This window comes from Aptenodytes forsteri, unplaced genomic scaffold (genome assembly GCF_000699145.1).
Source record: "Aptenodytes forsteri isolate BGI_AS27 unplaced genomic scaffold, ASM69914v1 Scaffold640, whole genome shotgun sequence".
Classification (NCBI taxonomy): Eukaryota; Metazoa; Chordata; class Aves; order Sphenisciformes; family Spheniscidae; genus Aptenodytes; species Aptenodytes forsteri.
In genome coordinates, this window is record NW_008794887.1 from 591,985 (window position 1) to 604,741 (window position 12,757).

General features: G+C 54.6%; 1 protein-coding gene across 1 annotated transcript in view; it reads right to left on the bottom strand.

Annotated features, from left to right (window-relative positions):
* SOCS7 (suppressor of cytokine signaling 7) overlaps positions 1–9,441 on the bottom strand; it is a 17,617-nt gene extending 8,176 nt beyond the window's left edge. The window contains exons 1-7 of the mRNA XM_009274876.1: positions 9,379–9,441; positions 8,898–8,986; positions 7,288–7,352; positions 3,939–4,043; positions 2,994–3,095; positions 2,027–2,157; positions 1,398–1,566 (exon numbers count right to left, since the gene is read on the bottom strand). Of these exons, the coding sequence (XP_009273151.1) occupies positions 1,398–1,566; positions 2,027–2,157; positions 2,994–3,095; positions 3,939–4,043; positions 7,288–7,352; positions 8,898–8,986; positions 9,379–9,441 (724 nt within the window). The remainder of the gene's footprint in view (positions 1–1,397; positions 1,567–2,026; positions 2,158–2,993; positions 3,096–3,938; positions 4,044–7,287; positions 7,353–8,897; positions 8,987–9,378) is intronic.
* Positions 9,442–12,757: the final 3,316 nt, after the last annotated feature.

The following is a 12,757-nucleotide window of genomic DNA, read 5'->3' on the forward strand; positions in this document are numbered from 1 at the left end:
GGGGAGCACAGCTGCCGACACAGACCGAAGCGCTGCACCCAAAAATGAAATCCTTGATGCAGTGCCATGGCTGGGAGCGCTGCTCTAGGGAAGGTGGCAGCACCAACCTCCATCCACGCACCAAGAAGGACAACTTGAGGAAAGGGAAGGACACCGGGCTAAGGAAGCTCCAAGAACAGATGTATCCCAGCCCCAAAATAAGAAACCAGACCAGCAGCAAGAGAAGTTTGCTCCAAAACTCAATTATGAAAAAGTATCCACTGTACAGGCAGCCTCCCAGCTCCTCCAGCTGCAAGAGCTTCCTGTAATTTCTGTAAGGACAAGGTGATGAAAATCCTTCCTCGTCACGCAATGGTCAGGGACGGGGGAACTGGCTTTAGACGGGCTAGAATTAATGCCGGGGCATCTTTCCATCAGAGGGGCTCAAGACCAGAAGTGCTGCCAGGTTCCACTAGCAGAGGTGGAAGACGACAACAGCGGCACCCCTGGGGCAAGGGCAAAAAGGAGAAAAAGATGAGCTTTGCTCCGAAAGGTTGCAAACCACTGTCTCCTCCAGCAGCTTGGCTGGGAAGACTCTGAACCCATTATTTGCAGGCATATTTAATGACAAGGCTCTACAGGCAGCTGTTATTAAAGCTTGCCCACTGGTTACAGGGCAGCTCCCCCCCGCCCCGTGCATTCAGCCTCTCGGGCATTTTACTCGGCCTGAGGACAGCTGCCTGTACAAGGGTTCAATATAGAAAACCACACGTGAAGATGAGCAGACAAAGCGTGTGGGCGAGGTGAGAAGCAGCCCACGCCGGAGAGGGAGCACAGCAGGAAGAAAGGGCGCAAACAGCGTGCCAGAAGTTCTCAGAATAAAAACCCCCCACCGCGAAGCTAAAGCCTCAGCCTGGGACCGACTGCAGCCGGTACCACTGCCGAGCACCCCTCGGGCAGGCGGAGAACAAAGCAAGGCGATGAGCCACGGCCTCAAGAGATCACTTCTCATTTCACAGGGAAACAAGCTTCATTTTGGGAAGCACCGAGAGCTACGAATGGTGACTCTTGCTGTAGATCACATCTCAGCGACACGGGATCCCAAAGACCTTGCCATCATCATTTTTGAGTCCAGTTTTCCAAAGCAAGGCCTGAGGACAGGCACAGGGAACTCTTGTATTCCCCAGTTTTTCAGTTATAGGGAGAGTCGCTGCTTGAGGCACAAGAAGCAAAGTCAAATGCAGCTTCTAAGGCCTCTTGCAGAACCTCAACACAAGGGCGAGGACACATTCCTGCCGCTCCCCCTCTTCTGCCAGCTCTGTGCCCAGAGCACTGTTTTGGGAACTTGCGATCAGCCTGGTCCCCAGCCACAGGCCTCCGCTGCCAGCAGCACCCCCAGAACCGCCTCCGGCTCTTACCTCTGTAGTGCTCCATCCTGGTGTGATGGGTGATGCCCTGCGACCGAAAGCTGAGGCTCAGGATGTAACGGGGGTCAGAACTGTCTCGGACCAGAAAGGACCCATCTGGCTTCCCCTTCAGCTTCATCTCCGCATCCTCCCAGTTCATCGGTCCCCAGTACCACCCGCACTAGGAAAAGAGACAGCCAGAATGTCAGCAGATACCCGCCAGAGAGATTCTGTCAGCAACCGAACAATACGATTTGCTCTTGTTGTTAATTCCCTTTAAATGCCAAAATGGAAGCGTCTGGTTGTATCCACCCAGGAGTGGATATGGGAGTATGGTGGGTTGGGTGGTTGGGACTCACTGCTCCTGGATGAGCGCGCACCATCACATCCCTTACCACCCAGAAGTGTCAAAAGAACAGATGAGACTACGACACCCCTTCCACGCACAACAAAAAAGGCTTTTCTAGACTCAAAGACCTCACTGGGAGAAAGGCAGGTGGTGGGTTTTTTTTTCAGTCCTACCCTACTCTTACGCTCCCAAGCCTGTAAAAGGGACGGTCAGTCCCCAAAACCAGAGCCTAGAACCACAGCCTTTTCCTTCTGGCTGCCACCACCCACCCCCCCCTCCACGTTACCGTTACCTTCTCCAGCTCTCGCAAACTGGCTGCGAAGCTGCTGGAGTCCGGGCGGTAGAGCGGACACTGCAGGTGCGGGGCGGGCTGGCCGGGCATCGCCTCCATCGGCCTCAGCGGGACAATCCGTGGGAAAGCGTCTGCAGAGGGAGAGACAGCCCGGGTCATGGTCACCCGCGGGGAGCTCACCCCAAGGACGAGTCGCCCCGTCCCCCTCGCACAGCTCTAGAGGTCAGGGCAGGAGGGGCAGAGCTGCAGCGTGGAGGAGGAAGCTGGGCTGACCGATGGAAGGACAACGTCCTTGTGAAGGACACAGTGGGAGTCACTACCTGGCTCTTCCAAGGTGACTAACTCGGTGCCTTCACCTGCTATTTCCTTATGCTAGCTCGGGGGGGAGGCAAGGGAAGTGCCAGGCGGCACAGGCTGGAAGGAATGAACACACATCCTGAAAAAGGGGCAGTTAAAGCCCTCTGGGTCCTGAAGAAAACCGAAAGCACAAGGGTAAATGCAGAGGAAACATCCTCGTGTGCTGTTCACTTGGACTGCGCACCAGGCGGGCTGTCAAAGCTGGGGCTCCTGCACCGAACCCTGCTCCCACGGCTCTTTTCCGACATCGCTGACACTCATTAACACGTTATCTGACACAGCGCAAACCAGGGAGGGCTGCGCTTCTGCTGAACCCAAGAGGAACCAGAGAAAACGGGAGATGCTGAACCGAGGATAAAGCTGGCGCAACCAGGAGCTTCAGCGATACTACTGTGGGCAACAGGAGCCACACCACGCGGAAACCAGAGCCTCGACACAACAGTGCCTGAGCACTCAGCAGCGTAGGACCGCATGTCCCTGAGTGGGCAACGCAGGCAGCACCATTGCTGTTTAAGGCTGCCCTTCGGGCTTTAAGTTTACCAAGAAAACCCCCAAAGTCCAGATCCCTGAAGGGGATCAGCCAGGGCCTTGCTGCTAAAGCTAAGCTGACCTGGGGCATGGGGCGGAGGAGGCGGAGGCAGAGGGAAAGACTGCAGGGAGGAGCCCATTGGACCCACTAGGACAGATGTAGGCAGCGTCCCACTGATATCATCTAGGAGAGAACAGAGGCAAGAGAGATTCAGAAAACAGGAAAGCGAGCGAGCCCTGCGCCGGCGAGCGCCTGACAACACGGCCCGAGCAAACCGGCGCTCGGCGCTGCCTGGAGAAGCGAAGATGGGAGTTTCCCCACCGGCAGCTCACGGTCCTCCTCTCGCTTCTGAGTGCGGGTGGCTGCTGCCACGTCACACCAGCTCGGAGCTTCGCACACACACACACGCATGCTCACATGCACTCCTGGAGTGAAGGAGTCAGTTTTCCAGCCCAGCTAGCTCCTCGCATGCAGCTTGCGGCACAAGACAGGCATTTAGAGGAGATTTCACAGACCCGGCACATGGGATGTGCAGTTTAAGGTGCTGCTCGCTGAAGCTGACTTTACCCATCTTAAGCCGCTCTTGCTCAGAGGAACCTCCTCCAGAGGAGGACGTAGAGCAGCTAAGCCAGGCTCCTGGTGCAGCAGCCTCCCAGGGAGCCTCCAGTTCCACCGACTAGAGAGCGCAGAAGGGAACCGGCCTCGCTGGGCAATGGGTAGGAAGGGGGAAAGTTTCCAAAAGCAGCAGAAACGCTACGCAACCAGCACGTTACGTCCCACCTCACGTTGCTCCACCACCGCCCTCCCCTCCTGGCTGATCTAAGAGAAACGCTGGAAGTTTCAACGGACAGCAAAAAATCCTCTGCTGGGGAAGGGCGAGCAGGCACGCTATGGGGTCAGACGAGCAGGCAGTGAGCCCGCTGCTGGGGACCCTTGGGACGCTCCTCCTCCATCCCCGCAAGGGCAGATGGGCAGTTCCTACACTCCGTAGGGACGCACGGCAAAGGATGCTCTCCAGGACGGTACCTAGCAGGCTGAGGCTTCTTCGTGGTGGTGGTGGTGGAGTCGGAGGGTGAGGGGAGGTCAGTCCTCGCTGAGAGATGTCCACGTCCACTAGTGACACTGTTTCACCTGAAGGTTGGTGGAGCAAGACCGTTAGTATTGCACCTTCTCCGGGGCACGCAGAGGCTGAGCGCGGGGAGGCAGAGGGAGAGGGAAAGGGGCAGTAACCTCTGCAGGGTTTGGAGGACAATCTCGTTAACTGCTTTCAAATCAAGTTTCCCTGCTGCACCGCTTTCGAGACGTTGATCAGCTCTGCTACCGCAGCCCAAAAGTCGGGCAGAAGGGAATGACAGATACTGGTACGCGTGCCTGAACCCCATCCGAGTCCAGCACCAGGAGGACGTGATGAGGAAGGCACTGCGAGACCTTTTCAGCACCGAGTTCACGTATCAAGCAGAGCTCATCAATGGTGCACAGCGCTGACACTTTATGTAGTCTTGGGAAATGGTTTCACGGGTCTGCGTGGCACCCACTGGCACAGGACTCTGATATAATGCTCCTATCAATGCCAGTCCGAGTTTGCCTACCAATGCCTCAGATGATCAAACAGAAATACCTTTTACCCTAAAGGCCGTGAGGGTACCAGCTCTTAAAATTAATATAAGGGAGCCGGACAGGCTTTTATGTTAAATAGCTGGGATTCACTGAAGCCTAAAGCCTCTGGATCCAGGACACTGCTTGGAGAAAATAATGACACAAACTAAGATGTCTAACTTAAACCCAGAAAAGCTTAAAATCAGCCTAAAATCACGGAAGAGAAATGAAGCCATCAAATCAAGGTCAAAGCATCAGCCTCAATGTTGGACTGATACAGAGTCAAAAGGAAAACACCTAAATCCCAAAGAGAGACCCTAAGTGGTGTTACCACAGCCAAGGCTTTGCCCCCCCCCCCCCCAAAAAAAATCAGTCTAACCAGGCTCTGATGAACCCACCAACATAAACCAAATCATCCCAAACACCTGAACGATGGTCTCAAGGACAAGGAAATCTGGCTGCCTTAGATTTCAATTCCTGTGGGCAGGGAACTCCTCTTCTGCTCCAGATACCGCACACAGCGTCACGCACCTCTTGGTAAGCACCTGACAATGTATTTACTATGCATTACGCAGGACAATACTGACTCAGCTTCCTTCTGCTTTTAAAAGTCCTATCTACTAATAAGCCACGTTGAGAGGAGTATTTCGGGTTGGTTATTATCCGAGGTACCTTCTCCATGGGCGTGAGCGCACACGCATGCTCACAGCCACTCATTTCCACACCCTGCAAATAAAGTGGCCACGTAGGCTGGGCTGCATTCGTCTCGTACAAACAAAAACAAAAGACGACCAGACTAAGAGGGGTTGCAGTAACTCGGCTCTGAAATCCTTCCCAACGCAGCAGGAGCTGCAATGGCAGGCTGGGGTGCAGTTATGGAGCCAGCACTTCCGAGAGGTGCCCGAGGAGAGGTCAGCCTTCCCAAAGACCTTCGCTCGCCCCACACGCTAACCTGAAAGCGAATCGCCAAGAAAACCATGCAAGTTGGGCCAGATATTTGAATTCCGTCCCACTTCGGTGGTCCCAGTCTCAGAAAATCCTCTGTACAGCGGCCATTAAAGAAACCAAGTCCTCAGCTGCGCAAGACTGGAGAAGTCAACAACAAACCAAAGCAATTAAAATCCAGACAGTCACTTTGGGGACTCTTCAATGGTCTTCTGCAAAGGAAAAGCTCCTATGAGGGCACTGCCAGTATTCCACCAACCGGCAAAAAAATTGACAAAAGTAACTTTAAAAACAGTTAATAGGGTAAACTAACAATTAACCAAATCAATTTCCCAAATTTAAAGCAAAAACCTGTCAACTCCAGGTTCTCCTCCGGAGTTTCCTTTGAAGAAAAGCAGCTCTGCACACACATCCGCACACCCCCATCACCAGCACCCAGAATTACAGATTTTATACTCACAGCTTCCCCTAGCAACAGCTGACAAAGCAGCAGAAGCAGCTTTTGCTTTCACCAGCCTTGATTTGCTAAATAAACGCACGTGACGCTTAGAGGAAGCCAGTCGCATCACGGGAGGAACACGTCCTCCCCACGCTGCCCTGCTATCAGGACATCAGCTGAAGGGACGTGGGAATGGAGAAGAGAACAAGCACCACAGCTGAATTGCCCCCAAGTCACCCCACTTCTGCAAGAGGGGAACGAGCTACGAGAAACCACAGGAGCAGGATCGGCAGCTTCCAGTTACTAGTTTCAGGCAAGTCAAACGAATGCTCTGCCTTGAAGGTCGCTTCTCTGAAATTCAAACCAGTTCTCAGCAAGACTTCACCACCGCTCTCCAAAGAGGGCTTCACCCTACACTCAGGAACACAAACCACGCACCAGCTCCCGTGCCGAGCTCTCCAGCCGCTCTCTGCTACCAAACGCCTACACCAGCAGCAAGAGGAGGCTTTCAGCTCTACCCACCGGCTTTTCCTAACACAGTTATCGCTACACAATCACATTTTGATTCCTTTGCCCTGCAATGAGACCCTCAGCATGAATTTATTTTGAATCCGGCCTTCATAACAAGCCACGTAGAGCCCCACACAGCTGATAAATACTCACTTGTGACCTTAAGATTCCTAATCCCGCAAGTCTTGAGACAGGATTCTCCCAAGGAAGCCCCAAGCCCTGTGGCTAGGACTGATTTGACTATGAGCCCACACCACAAGAGGCACATGACCATGACCAGGGGCTTTTCAGTACCACAGCTTTCGGCCCCCAGCAGAGCAGGATTTCCCCCCTCGCACCATTTATAAACTGGTCAACCTCCCCCCCCCTCCGCCCCCCGCAGAAAAGGGAAGGTCAGAAACCAGCAGGATACGGGGAGAGGGGGGAAACATGCAGAAGAAGGTGGTGCTCCACAAAAGAGGTTTCAATTCCCATAGCTGTCATGCAGCAGAGCCGCTGACGTTGGTGTGATGTCCAGGTGGGGAGCGGGGCTTGGTCTCAGCCCCCCTCAAACCACGGGAGGGGAGCACCAAACTGCACTTGCTCTACAGGGGATTTTCCAAACCACTTGGATGCAAACAGCCCTGCGCGGAGGAAGGACCTTCACCTCTGAGAGCACAACTCAAACTTGCGTTTCAACAGGAAGAATTGCAAAACGCCGACGTGCAACAGCCACGTTCTTTACAGCTCCTCTTGTTCAGGCTTTGAGGCCGAGCAGGACAGAGGGACTCTTCACAGAGACCCCAGTTTGCACGTGGAGGCAGCGTTCAGCATCTATCGTTAAGCACGCACTGCTCTTTTCATAGCAAAATGAAACGCCGTACTGTAAATCTTTCAAATCCTTACCTGTGAAGAGGGGGCTGAACACAACCGGGGAAAAGGCACTTTGAGTTCTTGTCAGTCTGTGTTTCCTATTGGAAATAAGAAAAACATCGTTAGTAGCGATGAGGAGACTCAGTGCATCCCACCAGAAGAAAACACTGTTTGACCTTCTCAGACCAGGAGAATCTTCGCCATTCTTTACAGAAGCTCGAGACAGCTCGATGCTGCGTGTTTATTCGACTCCTAGAGCAGTGCTTTGGCCTAAGTAGGGCAGTCAACCAATAAAGCTAGGTCTCCGTCCTGCTACGAAGCAAATCTCTAACTAGGTAATTAATAAGGTCTTTGGAAAGAAAAACCCCAAGCAAGTATGGTAACCGGAGCCAAGAAACTCTTTCACAACAGACGTCACACTATTTCTCTGGATCAGGCACTGCCAAATGCCTTCGACAAACAGGTTGGGTCCCTGCGCAATTAGGGGTTGTGCCTAGAGCGAGCGCACCAAATGCCCTCGCGCTGCGTTTGGAGGACGCCATCGCCCCAAAGGGTTTCAAAACGCAGGTGAAGGGCAGGCGAGCTAAACCCGGAGCTGTCAAGATGGATGGAAACAGCTAAAAAAGCACCTCTGATGAGGACCCAGGAATACCAGCAATTCCCGTGAAGCTTGCTTTCCAAACCAGCAGTTTTATAACAACGCTGCGGCCAGCCCTGTGCTCTCCCCGCACAAACCCACTCCTTCCAGCGCCTTCTCTACTGCAATGCTAAAGGGCTTTATCCAGATCTAGGCAGAGAAAATGCTGGTAAACTGAGGCACAGAGTATGGCACCCCCAAGACTTGAGTCCACGGTCGAGGTGAGTACAGAAATGCGTCCCTGGTGCCAGAAACTCACTCCCACCTAAGAGGAGAGCACAAGAACAAAGCTGAGCACAAGCGCAGCTCTCATGTGCCGCAGCTTTGACAAAGCTCTTTCCAGCATCCACAGTACATCGTGCAACGCCCATCCCAGCACCGGGCAGTCCGTATCAGTCTGCAGGCCTGTACTGGGTCAGACGAGGTTACTCCAAGTCAAATAGTGCAACTTCACCGTGCTGGCCAGAGAAACTGGTCCCGTTGCATCCAGGCAAGCGACTGCACCACCAAGATCTACAGGAGCTCAGAGACCAGCTCTGCTCACCACCCAGAAGAACACCCCACTGCAAGCAGACTGTTACAGGGCTGACACCGTTCCTCTTGGACGCCCTCCTCACTCTCCCGCCTCCTCCCAGCAAGCGGCTGACCCTGAACCTTAAGCCTGTCTTGTGCTTCAGACCCCAGCTCTGCTCGCAGCCTCCTGCGAAACCTGGACAAAGCTTCAGGTAAAACCAGCTCCGAGCAAGGACTGCCGCCCTTCAGGAAGGATTGCACCCAGCAGATGCATCTCAGCCGCCCTACAGGAAGAAGAAACCCAAGCTCCGGTCTCTTATTGCCTTGCGCTGAAGAGCCCTGAGCGCGCAGAACAGATGGCTGCGCCCTCATCTTCTCACAGGGCAGACCAAATGCTTCTCTTGTTTGTGTCCAGACACATCGCCGGGTCGCACAGCTGTGAATAAACATTTAATACTATAAGTTTGCAAATAAAAATACTAAGAACACTCACCATCCCGATATATGAAATCCCATTAAAGTGTTTGGAAGTGTTTTCATTTTAAGCCTCTCGCACCTATTTGAGGGTTGGATTTTTTCCCCCTGAAGGAGAACAATTCACCAATTATCAGGCACACACAAAATTACACTTCTGGACTAATATCAACTAACCTTATAACACAGTAACAGCTCTGTTCCCACCCATTAAGCCAGACGGAAAGGAGCATTGTTGGCATTTTGCTGTTACCAAAACAGCTACATTTTATGCCAACATTTTACAGCCATCGATTTCTGAGATCTCTCATTTCTAGCAAGCTCACATCAGCAGCAGGGCGAGAGCAAGAAACGATTCACATGGACCGAATCCTCCACTTCCCAACTCAGTCTCCACCAAAACAACGTATTTCCATACTTCCTCCTCCTACCCTCAGGTTCTGCAGCCATCTCCAAACGCTGCTGAAACCCACGGAGAAGTAATTACCTGTGACCGGTACCTGAATGCTGCTGCATCGGACCAGCACGGCCCTGCGGAGCTGGAGAAAGCCGAAGGTGGACATTGGCATTCAGGAACGCCGTGGACAGATTCTGCATGGATTTGAGCACACACGAAACTGGGAAACCCCTCGAGCTCCAGCAAATAAGGATTTTTAGGGTCAGTTACCCACCGGCTCTGCAATAGCTGCAGCTACTGCCTTAGCGGCTGACAGCGCCCACGGCGCTGCCTTCGCTCGTCCCAAAGCACTGTCCTGTTAGCACCAAGGCAAGTCTTGCCCGGCCACCCAGGCTGGCAACGCGCTACTTTATGCGTGTCATACAGAGACGTGTTAAAAAACCCAAGGTCATCCATACGGCTAACTTACAAGACCTGGGTACCAACCTGGCAAGCGATCTGCAGCAGATGCAGATGGGTCCCGTACCCACCCATCTGCAGAACTGGTGCCTAACCCTGTCCCCTTCCCCTCCGATCGCCTCTGCAGTACAAATCGCTTCCCCCCCAAAAAAAAAGTTGTTTCACTGATGCAACCTTTAAATATCAACACTCAGGCCCAGGGTGAGAAGCTGCACGTTGGTATCTCCACAGTTTCTTAGCCTCTTGCAGCTCAGCAGAGACCAACTATTGATTTTAGATAATGAGGCTGGTCTCCTTCCTAACTGCTGCTGCAGGCGGGAGGCAAAGCTGCACCGTGCCGCCTCCAGGACAGGCAGCAGGATGGGAAGCTTGGGCAGCAACTCCAAATACCAGGAATTCTGCTTCTTGCGGATGTTTAAAAAAAAGAGCCGGGCTAAATAACACCCACCGCAGGCCAAGGGAGCACCCTTCACCGCCAGCAGAGAGACTTGCAAGTCAGGAACAAGAGCTCAATAGCACGCAGATCCATGAATTAACCCTAAAGTTGCTCTGAGCCCACCTCATCAGCCATGAGCGACTGCAGCAACGACTCACGGTGAATGCCAGATCCATCCTATATTAATGGGGGCTACGGGTTGGGAGGCAACAACCTCCAGCTCTTAGTACAACCAAGGAAAGCTTTATTTTCCTCCCAGTCAACCAACGAAGAATGGTGCAAAGTAGCAGACAGCATTCACCGGCGCGGCATTAAGTCTACCAAAGACTTAATCGGCAGAAAATCGAGTCGCTGCACTACTTATCTCTGAACTGGGGGCAACCAGGAGAGGAAAAGAAAAGCAGCATCTACTAACCAGGGCAACCAGGAGAGGAGAGGAAAAGAAAAGCAGCATCTACTAAGGCCAAACATTCACTTCCCAGCAAGCCCAGCTTAGCTAAACTGCGTCTAACCTGCTCATGAGAGTATGGGCATCCCAGCATCCCGAACCGCTCCTCCTCGCTGACGAGAGCGGGCACAGACCTCCGGGGCCAGCAGGGACCGTCCCGTCAACGCGCAGCCTCCCGGCAGGAGAGATGCCAGCACCGAGCACACCTGCCCCGCACCCCACCAGCACAGGAGCTGTGCTCCACAGGAGCAAAAAAGCATCGTTCAAATAATCCAGCCCCCGTCAGCAGGAGGGGACTCCTGGAATTGGAAGCAGCAAAGTCGTCCCTGAACCACAAGAGTTGCTGCATCAGGCACCTTGAAGTAACCTTTGTTAAAATACCACCTAATTAGTGCAGCGGAGTTGCACGACACCGGAGCACGAGAAGTGATCATTAAACTCCCAGAGGGAAGACCCGGGCAGCGATACGGTGCTTCTCTGCTCCCAACCTGCTAAGACACGTCTGCCAACTCTCCACCGCCTAATCCCAGCGCTGGGAGGTCCCGAGGACTCCTTGGTCTCGTCAAGCACGAGGGCCAAATAAACCACAAGCCCATTAGCAAAACGTTATGCCATTGCAGGCAACTTGGCTCGCTACCGTTTGAGGCCCGTTTAGTCATTTGCGGGGAACGGAGCCGTTGTATAAAACTGCTTCACCACCCCACATGCAAAAGCGAGGCTCCTCGCGGGCACACGAGCCCTAGGGAGGACTCAAAACGCCCTGACCAGCTGCAGGGCTGGGAGCTGACGCAGGAGCTGCGGCTGCCCCATCTCAGAAGCCATCCTCTGCTTCAAAGGGGAGGTAATTCTGGCCTCCGCTACAGCCTGGCTGCCTTTTGAAGGCTGCCGAAGCGCCCAGTCACCCCAAACCAGTGCTGGGGGTCACACCTGACCCAAGGTCAGCACCTTCAGAGCAAGCCCGGAGAAAGTTTCCCGCTCGCCCATCAACAGGTCTTCAGCTGCACTGAGGAAGCAACACACCCCAAAAGCCTTACACGAGGTTAATTAACCCCACGGGGAAAGGACTGTGCTGTAATACCCAGAGTCCATTCAATTATTTAATGCTGCTCCCGGGCTGGCTGCACAGACCTTGGGCAGGCTCGCCCTGCCTCTTCCACGAGGCATTTCAGTTCTGCTGCTGGAAACGCTACAGAAAGTGGTTTCTGGAGCACAGGAGGCCCACCCCGACCGGAGCCTGGGCAGTGGGTACAGATCAGCCCTTTACCCTCCCCAGCTGGTATCGAGCAGTTCGTGTCTTCTGCTGAAACACGAGGCTGGAGCAGGGCGAGCAGCCGAGGAGTGCCGGAGCCGACGGAACAGGGCTGAGGAATGGGGGGGGGAGTTGGTGCATGTGGGGTCCCACACCAATAGGCCCCAGGATTTGTCCCTCCAGCCTAACGCACGACCCAGCCAACCTCTGGCTGCCAACGCTTCCTCCGGCCACGCCCTGCCGCGGAGCACCGGGAGAACACAGCCCCTGCGGCAGCACCCACCACTACCGGGGCCGGAGCCCAACTGCGACGCTCGCGAGCCTCAGGAAATCATTCTGCAAGACGCGGGAGGGCGAGAGGAAATGCCAGCCCCTTGGGTCTCAGCGCAGTGTCACCAGAGGCCACTCCCGGGGCACACCACTTCCTCGCTCGGCCAGCGCCTGCAGCGTCCCGGGGCTCCGGCGGCTCCTCCGAGCCACCCACCGCCTCACCGGTCCTGCTCCCTGACGTTTTTCCGCCATCCCCTTCGCAGATGCAGGGCCCAGAGCAGCGTGTTCCTCCTCCGCCTGCCTCTCCCGGGCTCCAGCTGTGCTCGCCGACCTCGTGTGAAAGACGAGGCCTTGGCAGCTGCTCAGAAGAGGCCGGAGCCCAGCTCGGAGCCGACGGACGGCCACGGCACCCACCTGCGGGATGGCACCCATGCCTCGCGGTCACCCTCCACCTCCAGCAAGGCGTCACGGCGCCGGCACCCCTTCTCCCCCTGCACCACGGGGCCACGCCGTCGCATGCCCAGCTTTCACCCCGTGCCTGGCACCAACCCCAAGGTCTCCCGGCTGCCATCAATGCAGGCGGCTGCTCCCCGCGACCCCCCGTCCTGCCACCCCAAAAC